A 17,450-nucleotide genomic window follows, 5' to 3' on the forward strand; every position below is an offset into this window, starting at 1 on the left:
AGTAGCGAAAATATCTTTTACATTGAGAAAAGCCATCAGTGCCCTTTGCTCTTCTTTCATTTAAGAAATGTTTTTTTTTTCAGTTCTGATACAACTCAGGCAGCATTGTTGTTAACGAACAGTAGCTCATCACACCTTAGATGTAGCTGCCAGTAGTTTCTCCCTCATAGGACACTGGTTGGTCCAAATCACTGAGGTTCTGCTATTTGTTTGTGGCCTGGCAAGATGGATTATTGGAAGGTTGGTGGAAGGTTAATGCTCTTGGCATTATAAATCACAGTAATTTATCTCAGTCAATCATTCATGTGGTGTAATAGTTTAGTTCAACTTTCTAGAATTTGAGAATAATAGCCTGCTGTAAGACCCACTGAAGTAATGGATGATAGTTCCAGGGTAGAAACACAATTTTGTTTGTGTTATCACGTTTGAATAACTTTGCATTTTGACAACTGTATTAAAAAATGAAAAGATTTTAAAGGTCCTGGAATTATAATGCAGGCAAACAAAATTAGTTGGTGTATTCATGAAACATATTGGATTTAGAAAGCATTTTTCAGCTCATTATCTCTGAATTATTATTTCTAAATTTACACTGGCTTCAGCGTCACTTATGGTTATAACTCAGCTTTTCTCATCTACAGTAGACAGATAGATGCATGTGAAACTCCTCAAAATCTGTGCAATACACTCATGCACGTAATCGTATTACTTTCAGCAACAATAAGTCCCTTTCAGAGAGGAGGAATCTTGCTGAGATTTCCACTGCCACTTAAAACCTGGGAAATTGCCACTGACTGTGAGTCTGATTTCCCTAATTTACTCCTGTACCCAGAAACTCACTTGAGCATTTTATTATCATGCTCCAGTTGAGAGGAGCCAGATTTTATGAAGATAGCCCTGAAGTATGCCACTACACTGATAGGTCCCTGTCTATGTTAACACTGTCATATCACTAAACAAGAGAGAGGTGCCCTTCTTTTAATGAACTGAACCAATCTGAAGCTGAGCTTGGAGTGCTGGTGCCACAGGGTTGATAAACGGACCAATGCATCTGCCAGGGAAACCGTCACATTCTGCTGCTGTGTGGGTTTGAATGCAGCTCAAGTAATTATGTATGTCTCATTTTCTTCCACAGTACAGAGCTGTGAGGCGCTGTGGTAAGCTAAGCTGTTGCATATTTTCTTGTTTATATATCTTAACAACAGCTCAAATTATGCTAGTACAGCTTGGCAAGTGTCTTATAGTTTCAGGCCAGCTGTGCCTCTATAGCTGCTCTCTCACATTTAACATTTCAGAAACAGCAAATCACACTGACTTGGAGGTTTTACTGTACTGCTCTCAGCTCCAATTCACTTAAGGTAGTTGCTTGTTGTTTGCACATTTGCACAACAACTTTTGCCTTATGTTCTCTATAAGGTTGAAACAGTCTGACATGTGCCAGTGGCAGTGATGAGTACCTGAATGTATGATGTAACCTGATAAACCAAACAACCAAAAAATGGTGCATCTTTCTGAATGTTTAACAGTCATTGGCAATACACACTTGGCAACAAAACCTATCATAGCCACCTCTGCTTCCCCATCTGGCTCTATTCTGGGCATGATGACCCAACCAAAAAAGCTCATGCTATGTTTAAACAGATCCCCAGCAGTGTCTGACCCAGGTCAAATCCGTCCTTTATAAAGTTAAAGAGAACATCTAGACCATGCTTACCCAGGCACTGAGTCTCTATCCCACTCCAAAGGCCGGACAGGAGACACTCTCTTACAGTCGATCCAGTTAAAACATAGCCAAGGTTACAGCTGAAAATGGCTGATGCTCCAAAGGTAGTTTGGGTCCCAATTTTCTTCCCATTAGGAGGAGTGGGCAGATCGCCACAGGAAATGACTGCAATAAGATGAAGAGGATAGTAAAAAAAAAAAAAAAAAAGAAAGAAAAAAAGAAGAAAATGAAGAGGCAGGGAATGAAAGAACAAGACACCAGGAGAGTGAGAGAGAACAAGAGAGATAGAAGTGTCCGATGTTGGCTTACATCTTCAGAGTCGATGGGAGAGCAGAGTCATTTACACCCATCTTACCGACCTTAATGCGATAAAAGAGTGACCTGTATTGTCTCATGGGGAGGATAATGATGGTGTTTGCCTTTGTCCCAACATCTTTCATCATACTGGCTGGCATTTCCTTTTGCCATTACACAGGCTATTCAGCTCTTTTGCCTCTCAAAAAGTAGTTTCCATGGCAGCATAGAAAACCTTTTATTTCCCATTTTCACAATAAACAATATCTAACCTCGGCGGAGTAGGGAATAGCCAAAGAGTACAAAAGTGAATCACTGAGTTGCTGATTAAGTGAGCTGTGAATAAGGTATTCATTCTCCAAGTCTTGTAATGTTACAGTCTATGAATCTACTGCACCTGAGGTGAGATGGGACATAGATTTTTCAATTTGGCTGGATAACAATGTTCAGTTCCTTTCTATTCTATCTTTTCTATGAAACTAATCAAACACACCTACAGTATGCTTGTGCGATGGGAATACATGCTATGTGTGTCTATCCACTGATGTTATTTTCCATGATAGTACAATGATTAAATATTATCTTGGAACATTACATTTATTATATTTCAGTGGGGAACTGTGAGGGCCTTTCAGGCCAAATATATCAGCATTTTAAATGTTATATTTAATGTAGTTTGTCTAATAATTATTCTCTTCTAATTCTAATTTTATAATGACTTTCTTCCCATTCATTCTGCTTCATGAATAAAAGTAGTACTCTCCCAAAACCATGACAATAGATTTATCCAGTCAGATTTTTCTTTTTATGTTGCCTAGCCAGAGAAAATTTTAGTTGTCTCACTCATTGGTTAGAACCTCATAACTGGTAGAGACGGCCCTCAAAGGTGTGTTCCTGGGTGAAACTGGCCTCAATGACAAGCGGGATAGTGTAAAGGCACTAAAAGTCAAAAGAGTGTCAGTTTTAATGAATGGATGGACAAGCTGGTTAGGATGGCTTTCTATGAGCAGCTTATCCACATGGTTAATAATCGTCTAGATGTATTCAGGAAGATAAGGGGCCCATATTTGGGTGCAATAGGCTGATATTCACGTATTCCATCCCTATTCTTTAAATATCATATAATGCTCAGTGGACAAACATGAAGTACATAATGTGTAATGTGTTTTTTTACCTTATATTCTACATGTGTCAATCTTTTAGATGTTTAATATATGCTTGTAAACTGAAAAGAGTAATAAAGAGGTTTAATCACAAAAAATGGCTGGTACAGAAGGCCTGAATCCTCCATGGCAGAATGGGGTTGAAGGCCTCTAATACTCATGGTTCAGCACTATTATATTTACATTACATTGCATTTTGGCTCAGTTCAGTTTTCAAGTGATCTGCAATGGTTCAAAACCAAGGTTTTATAGATAAGGCTGCAGGGAAAAGCATAACTTGGAGAGAACTGCCCAAATCCAGTTCCAGACAAGGATGAGTGTAATGGGGAGAGGGCATGACACATGTAGGTAAGAAATGTCACTATATTCAGGTTTCAGTGACCAATAGAGTTAATATGGGCTAAGATAAATAGCTAAGCTATAGATGAGCCTTATTTGGGTATGGTGCAGTAATGTGTTACCATGTGTAGCCATGTGATACCATGTGGGATATATACACCATATAGGACCAGACATCCTCAGTTATTAGTGTAGCACTACTCTGCTTCACATTGTAATCTCATCTATTTCTCCTCGGTGCATCAAGCTTTCAATAAATACTTCTGCCTGAGACATCTGAATCTGTAGTCCTGTAGTGCTGCCGCAGCAGAAGTCACTCACTTCTACATCGAGGTCTCTCACTCCTCCAGCTCCACACCCCATTGGCCAGGCACTGGATGTGGGCAGGACCAACACGGTAGTATCCGGGGTTGCAGGTGAAGATTATTTTAGTTCCATATTCATAGTGTGAACCATTGACTATCCTCCATTTCCCATGGTCCAGAGAGAATGAGCTGAGACTGGGGCACATCATAACTATGTGAAAAAGAAAAAAAAAGAAGAGGGGATTGAGTGGGGTGTGGACATTGTTGTTTTTGGATTATTGAAATGAAATGACTTCTGTTTCAATTTCTTCTCTTATCCCTTACACACACACTGCTAAGTCAAAACCTCTTAACATATGTAACAACCCAAAGTCTAGAGGAAATACAAATAGGCTGATGGCAAAGAAACAAATCATTACAATAAACTAATAAAACTTTTCTGCAGTTATACAAATATTCTCCTACAAAAAAGCTGTTTCTGAATTGGCACCAAATGAGTTTCAAAACAAACTGTGTTTCCCTTTCTGCTGTGAGACACATATCCAGTAGGGAATAAACACTGGTCTCGATTGTAAACAATGCTGTCAATCACTCATTATACAATACTCATTATAACTTTCAAACTAGGACTTGCACTGGTGTGTAAAACACTCACCCCAGCCCCAGCTAGATATCCTCTCACCCATTATCTTCCCTTTTATCCGTCTATCTTATCATCACTGCTATAGGTGTTCTCCTGCCTCTGATGGGACTACACTTTCTTTACAATACAGTGTTTTGTTAAAACTGTTTCATACTCCACAACTTCTCCGGAGGATTTCTCCAACTCTCTAAATTCCAAAATCAGTGTCTTCTCCATAGCTCTTTCCAATCATGATCTCTAAACTTCTCACTTGCCACAGTGCAATTGTGCTATGGTTCATTGTGGTTACCCCCTTTGCATCCTCCAGAATCCTCAACTCACCGATGCATCGAGGTATCTTGTTGTGGTTGCTCCAGGTGCCGTCTGGCTGGCAGACTGTGGTCGTCAGCTCTTTGGAGGAGAGCCGGTAGCCGCTGTTGCAGAAGTAGGTCACCCGTGTGCCGACGGAGTAATCAGCAGCAAGCACACCTCCGTTCGCTGGCGCACTGGGCACACCGCATGACACAGCTGCAGGCGGCAAGAGGACGATTGTCGACACACATGTTTATGCACAATAAAAGACATATACTATAGACATTTGCAGAGACGCCTGCTAAAAACAAGAATGGTAGGCAGGAGCATATTCATAAAACAGTAACATGTATGTGTATATGTACTCCCACCAGCGTTGGGAGTGAGACCTTTTTGTGGTACACCCAGCAATGTCGTGTTAGTTTTTCAGTTTACACAAGCAGCTCTTTGTTATTTTGTTATTGTCTTTTAAAATGCCTACAATTTAAGTAATTAAAAACCCAACAGGAATTAATCACTATGTTGACACTGAACGGCCTTGTAGAATTCTAACAACAGACCGTATTCATGGCAGACACTTTGACATGTCACAGCAGGAAATGCACAGGTGAAATTAGCAACATTAATAACAAATGCTCAGTTGAGCCACTTCCAGAGCCCTGGTACTGTGCATGCTGACTGATTGTAATGGCTTACTGCTTCACTTGATGGAACCGAGCCATCATTAACAAACTGAGTTTCACCTGTGCTTTTCCTGCTATGATAAGTCAAAAAGTCTATTACAGGGTCACTGCAAAACTGCTTTATGTCCAAAACAATACGCCTACCTCAACAGTCAACATCAACTCGGACAAGGGTTCTTACACCCACCTAAAGCATTTAATAATGATGCGTGGAAGTTTGTGTCACATCAATATTTAACCGGGCCATTTGCTTATGCTGTAGATATTAGAGTCCACTGAATCCATACAACTGCTCTTGAACTCTCACTAGATAGAGAAATCCATGGGAGTATTATATATAGGACTGGCCCCATGAGGAAAAATGTATGCAGCCACCTCAGAGTGGAGGTAGTCTGACACACTGCAGAGAGGTATGTTATCAAAATTAAAGTCCTCCATGAATCTTATAAGGGCTTTCCTTATAAGAAATTATAGCTATAGCTAAAGCTATTACCCAGTCAAAGAAACTTACAGGATTAGTTAGGCTGACATTTTATACTTTTTTTCATTTGTGGGTAAAAACAATACTGACTTACTTTTAATGACGATTAAGTCATTCAAATGACTAGGGCATCCAGTATGGTAACTAATTTCAACAGTAACTCTTCCCAACATGCAAAAGTATGAAGCACTCAGAAAACCCAGAAAAACTCCCATGCAGCAATGTGTCCTCACTCTTACATAGTTTAAATCTGGGTTACTGTGGCCTCAGAGCTTAAACCAGACAGAAAGCTCAAGCTACTAGTTTTCAAGGTGCTTACAATCTGAGCCAAGTCAGAGCGAGTGAATAGAGACGGGGAAACCAACATCTGCAGGGCCACACTAAATGGGAATAGTTATGCAGACACACACATCGTAAAATGGTGCAGCAACCACAGCTGCACACTGAGAAACATCAAAGGTAGGAATCTGCCAGCATAGCCTGGAGCCATTACATTGCCCTCACCAACCAATGAGAGAATCAATCAACATTAATTTGTCAGTACTGTTAAATCACAATCTAACAGACACTAATCACAAGCTCCAAAAACGTTTCTACAGTACAGATGGAAAGTTTCGACTTAGAAAGAAATCATAAAAGTTAAGAAGGTCAGTGGGCCTGAAACATTATTTTAGGTCATTGCTCTTTCTCTGAGATGCATGAGCAACATGATTATTATTATATTGTACATTCTCAACCTGTGGTACAATATGAATTGGAAAGAATGAAAGATTGAACATACTGCAGTGTAACTGCAACTATCTAGCAGATAGCAGATGGACAGCATCTGTACCTATATATTAGTTCATTTTCAGCAGTGGTTGAGTTTATGTGCTTTGGAAAAACTGTGTGCAATTACCAAACTGATGGAATCAATCACAGGTGTGAAGTGTTTTTAAATCATCTAAAAGTACGTGACATACATATTTTGATATCACTGCATCATGATAAAATGCAATTGAGCACACCATCTGTTGCTGTTTGCTCCTGTGTGAGTATGTGTATGTCTGCTTGAGCCTGCAATCATGCACACCTAAATGCACACATTTTACATATGCACATCAAAGAACCCAATTAGTTGAGTGAGATCCAGCAGCAGCAGACACTGCATGCTAATGGCAAGTTAGCCAAAGTAATTTGAAGAAGTGGAAATTGACAGAAGAGGGCGGGATTGATTTCTGTTTCCTTTCCACCTGATAGGGTACTGGCCCTCAATCAGGCTGGATTCTGTTCAGCTGATAACAACACAGGAATGGGGCTTGGGCTGAAACACTCTGCTACCTTAAGCGCCTGCCTGTCTGCCTGCGGAGTACAGGGAGGGCAGAGGCAGTGACCAGAAGAACAGGAAAGAGGCTTGCTGAAGTTGGAAATAAAAGGCTGCCAGGGCCAATGAGCTCACCTTGGCATGCAGGAACTGGTGCATCCCAGGCATAGTAGCCATAGGTGGTCTTCTTGCACACAGCTGTGCCCTTTCCGATCAGCTTGTACCCCCTGTCGCAGGCCCAGCGCACCATGCTGTTAAGATGACCCCCGGTCTGGCTCACTACAAAGCCATGTTGTGGGGAGTCTGGAGTACTGCAGTACATTGCTACAATAGATACAGGAATGAAGAAACAGGGGAGAGGATGGGAGTAGAATGGCAAGGCAAAGGAAAGGAGAGAGAAACACGAGAGAAGGTGAGAATGAAGTCAAGGGAAGAGCAGATAGAACAGATAAGCAGAGACATAAAGCAGAGAAAAGGATGAGAGGCATTAGAAAGGCTCCTCTAGAAAAAGACTCAGGTGAACATTTTTAGTCACAGTAAGGCAGAAAGATAATGAGGGAAAATGCCCGGGGAGTGTCACATCTCTTTTGCATATTCAGTTAACACGTGTGATGCTGGCGCATCCTCCAGGTATTTGTTCCATAGCCTTCCTTTCTCTCATCTTACAGCCCATCGAACAAAAAGAAAAAGGGTAAATGTGATTTCCAGATTATGAGCACAGAACAGCCGATGGGACAGAAAATCCAAGGCAGTACTGAGAGCTTCATAAATGCTGTCAAACATTGCTTCAAATCAGCATGACTGGGAGATAGCCGGGATTTATGACGGAAAGACACACACTGGAGTTTAAGTCCGTTCCTGTTCAAGTCAATCAAGTCAAGGAGGAGTCTTCTCTACAAAATTCATCACGCCGACTTGCTTTCATGGTAACACTCTCGTGTATTAAATATAATGGAGGGACACAACATGAAATATAAATGTCTTTTGTGCTTTTTTCATTATTATTGATGCATTTTCAAATGGAAGAAGAATCCCTGTGCAACTCTTGCTTTGTGCCATTTGCTTTATTAAAGAGCCAATTAAGAATTTAAAACCATTTGAAATTAAGGAGTGCAAAACAGCATGCAAGCCTTCCAGTGACTTTCTTCCTGCCTCATGATTTTTGCGAATGAAAGCATCTCCTATTGTGAGCCATTATTATTTCTGTGGAAATTCAAAGTATTGCTGTGAATTAACTGATATTAAAAACTCAGTAAATAATGCCCCAAAACAATAACAGCACACTGTGATAAAAATCATGGGGTCATGTGGTGTACACAGAAATGTGCAGAAGCTGCAGCAGAGAAGGTTCAATAAATATTTGCCCCTATGCAGCGCTGCCACTTGTTCAATGGAAGTATCTCTGTACATACATAAAATATAAGTGCCTGATTTGTAAACCCATGACTTTTAACACTTTGCTGCAGTTTAACGACAAAATATATTCAAATAGCGCTAATATAAAGAGAATATGATTATAAGGTGGATACATACTTTGATACTCACCCACATATCTGATGTGGAAGCCGTGTCGGTTGGTGCCGTGGTCAGATGACCAGCGCAACAGGAGTTGGTGGCCCGTGGTGGTCAGGCTGAAGGGTGTTTCAATATCACCACTAAGTGATGCTAAGTTCTGGCTGTAGATGTTGGGACCTGAACACAGAAGTGGACAAATATACAAATATACACACACACACACACACACACACACACACACACACAGTTTCTCAGATCCACATCAAAAACAAGAATTAATCTAGACAGAATGGACATGCATCTTCAATGTTTTCAGAATGAAGTGTTAATTACAGCTATGCTAGACACCAAATATGAATAATATTTCTAAATAGCATCTAACCATGGCATCAACCATTCTTTTACTGAACACATCATTGGCACCCATAACAAACTGACAGACCTTCAGCTCTATAATAACACATTCAGAAGAGAAAGGAATACTGAAATGTTGGTAAAAAATAAAATAAAACACTGTGAAATTAAAAAATGTTTTACTGAGAAGCATTGAAAATTCACAAGACTAACACATCAGTCATTTCACTTTAATCATAATTGTTTTATTTGCTAACTACGGTAATTGTTTATGAAAGAACTCAAACACCAAAGTCCCACCAGAACTCACCATCAAATATTTCCAAGATGTCAAACTCCTTTTCTGTCTGGAAGAGTTCAAAGTGTAGGGTGATGTTGTAGCCCTTCTCCACATTAATCAGCCAGGAGCACATCTGGAGATTGGGGTAATTTTCAGGGTAGCCTGGACTCAGGATCACCCCTGTTGAGTCAAAACGCACCTCATGGGCTGGACATTGCACTGGGAGAAGAGAAAAAGAATAAAGGCAAGACCACGTTAGAGGAAAACAAAGTGACAGAGCAGGATTGTCAGAGAAAGCAAGGAGAGAGAAAAGTAACAAGGAGAGAGATGAAAGAGGAAGGTGAAGGCCCAGTAGAGGCAGAAATAAGAAGATGATGTGAGGGAAAGGAAGACAGGAATTCTCCACAGTGACCGTAGAAACTACATTGAAAAAATAACTAGTCCTGAAACAATTAGATTTCAGCTAGACTGATATTGCACCTAAGGGCTGAGCTGGTGAGTATGCTATTGTCACCAGGCTCAGCTGATATCAATCCATCAAATAATAATACTCAGTAGTTTTGACACCTAATTGTATGGAATTGTATGTGTGTGTGTGTGTGTGTGTGTGTGTACACTTGTACTTGCTACATAGTAAGGACCAAAAAAAGTATTTTACTAACAGAGTGAGGACATTTTGGGAAAGTGAGGACATTTTGGCCGGTCCTCACTTTTTGAGACACCTTAAAATCACATTTTGAGGGTTAAGACTTTTTAGAGTTAAGGTTAGAATTAGATTTAGGTTAAGGTCAGGGTCAGGGTTAGGGTTAGGCACTCAGTTGTGATGGTTAAGGTTAGGGTAAGGGGCTAGGGAATGCATTATGTCAATGAGTGTCCTCACAAAGATAGAAGTACAAGTATGTGTGTGTATGTGTATGTGTGTGTATCAGCTCAGAGCACTCCCTTAATTTCCTGTAGGTTGGCATGTCTGAAATAATGACAGTGCTGTTTCTTTCTTCTCCTTTTCTGCTGGTAACACAAGTTTCTTTTCAGGGACACAAGTGAAGAAACATGACGCACACGAAAGGTTAATGCCAAAAACTGTTCCAGATAAAAAGGTCACTAGAAATAATCAGACATATATCAAGAAAAAAAGCCAGGGGGAAAAGAACTGTAACAAAAAGCAGTGTGAATATTCCCATTGGCAAGTCACTGCAAAACTTTCAGCTGGCTGAACTTAAACAGCTTTTGGCTCAAAGACAACAGGCAGATATGATCTCTAGAATTTCAAAGTCAGAGATTTTCTAAATGACAATGTATTTACCACACAATACACCAGCAGCTCTCTGTGGGCACAGATGTCAAGAAAATTTCTCATCACATTTTATCAGCAAAAACAACAAAAAATTAATATGGAAATAATACAACAAAAAGCATAGCAGGATTTGCACACAGCAGAATCAATGTTTGTAGAAACATTGTACTGTATTCATTAGGCAACAAATCAACTCAACTCCATCTATTCAGAAAATAAATTAACATAGAAATGTAATTGCTTGCTAGTTTTTCAACTGTACATATGTAAATGCAAGACCAAAGTTGAAGAGCAATGTGCATGCTGAATTTCTTCAAGAATTTGCATTTTTGAGTCCATGGAAATTGATTATATCAAAATGCATTTTTTTTATGTTTTATGGGCCACAAAAGTACAAACACAACACAGAAAGTAGAGATTTTGAATAGTGCCCACTAAAAGCTGTTTTTTCACATTGTGTACACTGATGTCACATAAGGGCACAACAGTCTGGTGATAGTAGGTCAGTTCAGCAGTCAGTTTTTAGCCAGTTTAACTTTAAATTTACAGTTTTTTTAAACAGATGGTTATTCACAAGTTTTGCTTTCTAAAGACCACACTTTTCTAAAGAGAAAACTAGTTCGAGTATGCTCCTGTTCAGTTACGGTGATTGTGACACTTGATTTTTGCAGGAGAGTTGATTCTCATTGGCAATATGATGAGGTCAGAGTTGGTGCAGTTGCATCAGTTCACACGGCTGCTTCAACAGTTCTGTCATCAGCAGGAGCCTTTGCTTTTACTGATGCCATTGGGAATATTTGTCATAGAGCCTATATAAAGTCAGCTCAAACAAAATGTGTTGAATTCATTGCTATCAAGGGAGATGAGGAGTATTACTATTGCTTATTTTAATTCTAAATCTTTTTCCTACTCATGATTACACTAGGGTTACCAATCCAAAAACCCTTTATACACTGCACATTCCCATTCCACTATACAGCTTTAAGATTTTATATATATGGCAAGATCTAATGCACTGCACACAGAGCTATCTACTTGGTAAAAGTTTGATATTGAAATAATGAAGCCCCCAGTACTTGTTTTATAAGCTAACGTTGCCAGGCAACAAACAAAAGTCTCTCTCGTAAGCACAAATATGGCATAAACTGCTGTGCCTCAAACTTTAGGTGCAGGGATTAAAAAAATGAATTAGAAGAGGTTCAAAACTGTTTCAGACGCCTCAATACTGCTACTTTTCAGGATGAGTTTTTAGAGAACCATGATAAGGATAGGAAGCTACCTTAAGAGCAGACCTAGGCTTACCATGTATTCATATGATTGTTTGGCTGTATTACAAATCTAGACCTCTGTACCTTAGTGTAACACAAATGCAGAGTACATTTATTACCATGCTGGCTCAAATGTTTTAATTTTATAAATACTATAGCCCAAAGTAAGGGCAGATACAGTAAATCAATAAAAATAATAAAAATAATCACAATTTAAATACAAAAGCTGGTAAACATGACAAAATATAGTCTATTGGTTTCATTTTATCATTTGAATAGAAGACACATCTCATCTAAGGGGAATCAGCATTATATAGTAAATTGACCCAACCATCCTCAGCCAGTTACATCCAGGTAAGTACTGAAATTACTGATATCATGCACTTGGTATTAAGACCCTTACATATTGTATTGGGTGTTATTTACTAAAATGGTATACCTTCCAACATGATTTGTTGTAAAAGAAATAGCAGTGGTTAAATCTTGCTAACACTGCAATATGTGACTTGGTAATTCCTTGTGCAAACCACCGTTTTTTTATTTTTAAACCCAGCACACTGTGTGCATAGAATGACAATATGTACAAAATACAACAATGACAGTTTCATATTGTTGGCTACAGAGAAATAAATCCAATGAAGACGAAGTTAGAGCAAAAATTGTTTTTCAAGAGATTTTCTGAAAGACATATGAAAATCAATGGGCATGTGAAGATAAGGAGCAACATGATGACATTTAATGGATTATACTCAACCCCAGTGTGGCAGATGGTTTACCAAGCAAACACAGCAGTCGACTCAATTGTGACTCTATCCTTGATCAAAGCTTCAACATAACCTTCCTCATAGACTTTCATAAAGAAAGAGCCTGGAGAAATATCTGAACAACGAGGGGTATTTAGGGGTAAAGTTGCATAGCCATGCAAGGGCATTTTAGTTATCTTGTAAGCCTAAAATGACAATTAACAGAAGGGTTGATGGCAAACAAAAGCAGAATATGGGAACACAGGAGAATTCTTTTTCCTGCCCTATAGGCTAGCTACCAATAGGAAATGGCCCCTTTACAAGCTTATTGTAGCAGTCTCTTGGATGTGAATAGCAGGTCAACTCAAATTACGTTCAATTCTACATGTCCCAAGGAGAGCAATTAGTTTCTTGCTACAGGTCACGGGCACCAAGCACCAGGACATAACATATCCAGCAAAAGAAAATTAATTTTTTCCTGACTACAATAATAAGGTGATCCATTAAAATTCAGTCCTAACTATGCAAACAATTTAACACTCAAGGCAGGTTTTAAGGAGCAGTTCGATACACCTGACACATTTCGCTCAATGCTTAAAGCTTATTATACTTCGAGTATAACATACAGTGCTCATTTCAGTATGGGGATTCATTGCCCATTATTTGGTATGGAAGTGCAACATCTTTGTTAGGCTCATTATGTTTTGTTTATAGACATTTAATTTTCTTAGTTATCAGTTTAGCATGACCTGACTAAGTGGACCCATCGCCTTAGCAGTATAAAAAACAATTTACGATGATGTATGAGAGCCAGTACTGTCCAACATCGAAATGTAAGTTTCTCTGCCGCTAAACATGATTTCTTGCAGGGAGCGGATGGCGGGCAGGTCACTTGCCAAGAACTTCAGCCATTGTTACTTTTACAAGACAAGAGGTTATAATTCGCTCTCTAAAAGGCGCTACTTGTATAGGGCGGACTGGACACTACAATGACTCTCTATTGGAAAATGACAGTTCTGTTGGAATGGGTCTTGCTGGTTAGCATGCTATCATTAGAAGAAGAAAAAAGTGATAGAAATTGAAGCAAAACAAAAGTTAACAGTGTCTTCGCTTTCCAACAGTGGAGACAGCTCTTGGCAAGTAAAGGAATGAAGTCTGAAACTGAACTCACAACATTTCTAACAGACTGGTAAGTTAACAGCAGTTAATACTAATGTTGGCTATGTAGCAATAGCAAAACTTACAAATAGCTAATCTAAAACATCTAAAATCGTATGACCAATTGTGAAAACTGAAAACAAAATGTTGGGGTCTCCCAGAATAGTCCCAACATACTTTACCTATCTGGGTTTGGCAGGTTAATTTAGTCACTCACCATAAAGGCCATGAAATTATTTCAAGTACAGTATGTGACATTTAGCTGATAGGAGTAAGTTGATATTGGCAGAGCTCTGAGTAGTCAGTAAGAAATGAGAAGGTGAGTTGGTGAGATCTACAAAATGAAGGAGCTTCAAATATCCTCCAGTACTCCCAAGTAACTCACTGCCCTCACTTGGCATGAAAAAAAAATGATTCCAAACTATTCCTATTGCTGCTCATCTTTTAATTTGGTCACTTTCAAACAAAAACAATGGAATTAGCCATTGGAAAGCATTTTTACAACCATTCAATTCATGTCAGGAAAATATGATGGGGCATCTGTATGCTAGACCATTATGATTTCTCTCCTCTATTCTCTATCTCTCTTTAGACTGTAATGTCTAACAAGCTAATAAAATGCTGCAGGACTTAATATCCCTTGTGGCATTATAAATTTTTAATTTTGAAAAATGTTAGGTAGGCCCAACGCAGCACAAGTAAAGGTATGCCTTGTTTTTAGAACTCCCACACACGCACCTACATCAACCCACATTTTGTTAAGCTTTTGGTCTCTTCGACCTTTGTGCATACACTAATAGAGGTACTCACTGGCAGTACTGCATGTAGCCTCTATGAAGAAAGTATAAAAATATGAGAAGCTTCTAGATAGTGGATCACTGGTGAGGTCACTCGACTTCAGCTTTGCCATTACAATGTGCCGCTGTACTTGTGACGCTTTCCATATACTAAGATGAAATCAGTCAACTTCTTACTTGTAAAAGCAAAACAATGTCAGCCACAAAATCGCTCCAGGGTGAGAACATAGACATCAAGTCAGACATCAAAAAGTAACAGCAAGGGATGAGCAAATGGGTTCCAAATCACGAGTCCTATTCTAAGGTGCTTTATGAATGCAAGGGTTTGTTCAGCATCTATCATGCCTTGATCACCAGTCCAATGCGATTACTCATAGTTTCTGGAAATAAAAAGACAGAAATGCTTATCATCTCAAGACTTGTAGAGAAAGGACTTCAGGGCACTTCAAAAGATGGCTATCTATAGGGAGTAGGGGGATTCAGAGTGCTCTGTTGTCTTCAGCAAAGATGTGTTGGCAAGGCAGGCTGGCTGATGGCATTTGTTTTTTTTTTGTCTAAAATCTCTGATGCAGACAACAAAGATGTTTCTTTTTCTTTTCTTCTTGTTTGAAAATCAATCTTCTGAAAGAACATGGGTAAGAAGACTTTTCACGTCAATCCAACCCATGGGGCCATTTGAGCAGGATTAAGGGGTAAAATATAAGATCCCTTCTCTTTCTATGGAAAAAAAAAATGGCCATGACTGCCCACCTTGTTACACTGTTACAGAAAAAAACGCTTGCATATGAAACCTGCTGATCTGTAATTTGTTTCACACTGAGCCTTCAAAGTCAAGTGTTGGTTCTAAGGGAGCAGAGGTCTGTGATCTTGGGTCAGCAGCATTCCCAATCTGAGTCTTGATAAATTAGAATGGAGATGCTATTTGCTACCAGGAACCTGCTAGAGGGGGCCCTGCTAGCAGTCTGTTAAATGATGCATCAACAGTAGGTGCTGCTGACTGTAACAAACCTTGGCAGAGAACACACACACACACACACACACACACACACACACACACACACACACACACAGGCACACATGACTGAACATGAATGCAAAAACACATAAACGGGGGTGTGTGTGCAAACGCAAACATTTGAATTCACACTGTGAGGAATACTTACACAAGCAAATGTTTACAAAGCCATACAAAGACCTTAAAAAATACCCACAGACTCATACACTCACACACTGAGTAAACCAACCTTGACAGATTGGTGGGGGTCCATCCATCTGTAGCCTCTCTCCAAGACGACAGGTCAGAATCTCACTGCCCACCAAGGTGAAGCCTGGCAGGCACGAGTACCGAATAATATCCCCTGCGAGGTCATTTACACCCCCAATCATGCGGACACACACACATACACATACACATACACACACACACGCACGCACGCACGCACGCACGCACGCACGCACGCACGCACGCACGCACGCACATCCCCATAGAGCTATGTTAGTAAAAGCTTCCTCAGTACAAGCACTTGAAACAGTAATCAACAACACATTTTCTAATGAAGATTGACATCCTCTAGCTGGAGTACTGAAGGCACTTCATTACATTACAGAGCCACAACCTCACACACAAACACAAACTTGCACACACATGCACACCACCAGACACAGATATATATATTTTAAATCAAAATTACACTCAATTTCAAAAACACACAGTAAGGCAGCCACTTAATTTTGCTAATCACTTCTCAACACTGAAACTACAAACAGCATATACAGAGGGTTAATTAGCCCTGCCCTCAAACTAATATTTTATTACATGAATACATGGTAAACACTAAAAGGAAGGAAAGAAATACAAGAGGGAGAAGCAAAGAGCAAAAGAAAAAGAGAAAGAAAGAGACAAAGATCACGTTTCAGGTGGAATGAGTAAAAGTAAAGTTGTACAAAAAAAACCTACAAATCTGTCCAGCATCAGTATCATAGAAACATTTATAGGTTCAAATGAAAATGTACTACAAAGCTATTTCAAAATGTGAAATGGACAGATGGATTGAGACATTCACAAAAAAGGTAACAAAATGAAGACTAACAACAAAGATATAGACATACAAACAATGGTTTCAACAAACAAATAATGGATTCAGCTAACTAATTAATTAATGACCACAAGCATTTGATATGTCTATTCCTATTTCTTCCCTCCATCCAGGGCTGTCCAAGCAAATTACCTCATGTCTGGTGCAAATTTATTTTATTACGTATTGTCGCTAGCCAGTAAACAAGCAAAATAAAATAAGACAAACCTATTTCAAACTCGTCATCATCAGTTAGGATAGTGGCGTTGGCGACAGGAGGGGGTGGCTGACATGTTCTCAGCTGGTAAGCTGTTAGGGAGAGGACAAATACTGAAATCTGCAACAGAGCACTGAAGTTAAGAGATAGAAAGAAACAGAGAATGCGTGTGTGTGTCTGTGTGTGTGTTTTCTATTCAACTGCAACACTTTCTTTACTCTCCCATCATACTGACACTTGATTAGATCATAAATTGCCACCTATCACTGTTCATGATCGTCAAAAACCAATCACTAATTTAGCTGAGATGGGGAACATTTTATTATTAATCAACTTCTTTTCCAGGGGGCGTTTTAATAGTGTAGCTGAAAAATAGGCATAAGATGGCATTCATCATTTATCATTACACAGAACTGGAAGCAATACTGTGTAGGAACAAAATGAGAAAGGCCACATAATGACTCATATAAAAAGGAAAATTAAAGGCCTTCCACTGTAGAAGCAAGGGGACCATCTCTTTCTGT

General features: G+C 39.4%; 1 protein-coding gene across 9 annotated transcripts in view; it reads right to left on the minus strand.

Annotated features, from left to right (window-relative positions):
• The window catches only part of LOC139612730 (CUB and sushi domain-containing protein 3-like), a 223,133-nt gene that overhangs the window by 48,076 nt on the left and 157,607 nt on the right, over positions 1–17,450 (minus strand). For 6 of the 9 annotated variants that reach the window (XM_071468635.1, XM_071468631.1, XM_071468634.1 and 3 more), the window contains 8 exons: positions 16,938–17,018; positions 15,879–15,992; positions 9,405–9,593; positions 8,759–8,917; positions 7,361–7,549; positions 4,789–4,974; positions 3,841–4,035; positions 1,715–1,888 (listed from right to left, as the gene is read on the minus strand). In XM_071468635.1, coding sequence (XP_071324736.1) covers positions 1,715–1,888; positions 3,841–4,035; positions 4,789–4,974; positions 7,361–7,549; positions 8,759–8,917; positions 9,405–9,593; positions 15,879–15,992; positions 16,938–17,018 — 1,287 coding nt within the window. The remainder of the gene's footprint in view (positions 1–1,714; positions 1,889–3,840; positions 4,036–4,788; positions 4,975–7,360; positions 7,550–8,758; positions 8,918–9,404; positions 9,594–15,878; positions 15,993–16,937; positions 17,019–17,450) is intronic. The other 3 variants (XM_071468639.1, XM_071468632.1, XM_071468637.1) reach the window with 2 other exon arrangements.

The sequence above is a fragment of the Trachinotus anak genome, unplaced genomic scaffold, assembly GCF_046630095.1.
Source record: "Trachinotus anak isolate AG129_WGS33_773 ecotype Australia unplaced genomic scaffold, CSIRO_AGI_Tana_v1 ptg000032l, whole genome shotgun sequence".
Taxonomy (NCBI): domain Eukaryota; kingdom Metazoa; phylum Chordata; class Actinopteri; order Carangiformes; family Carangidae; genus Trachinotus; species Trachinotus anak.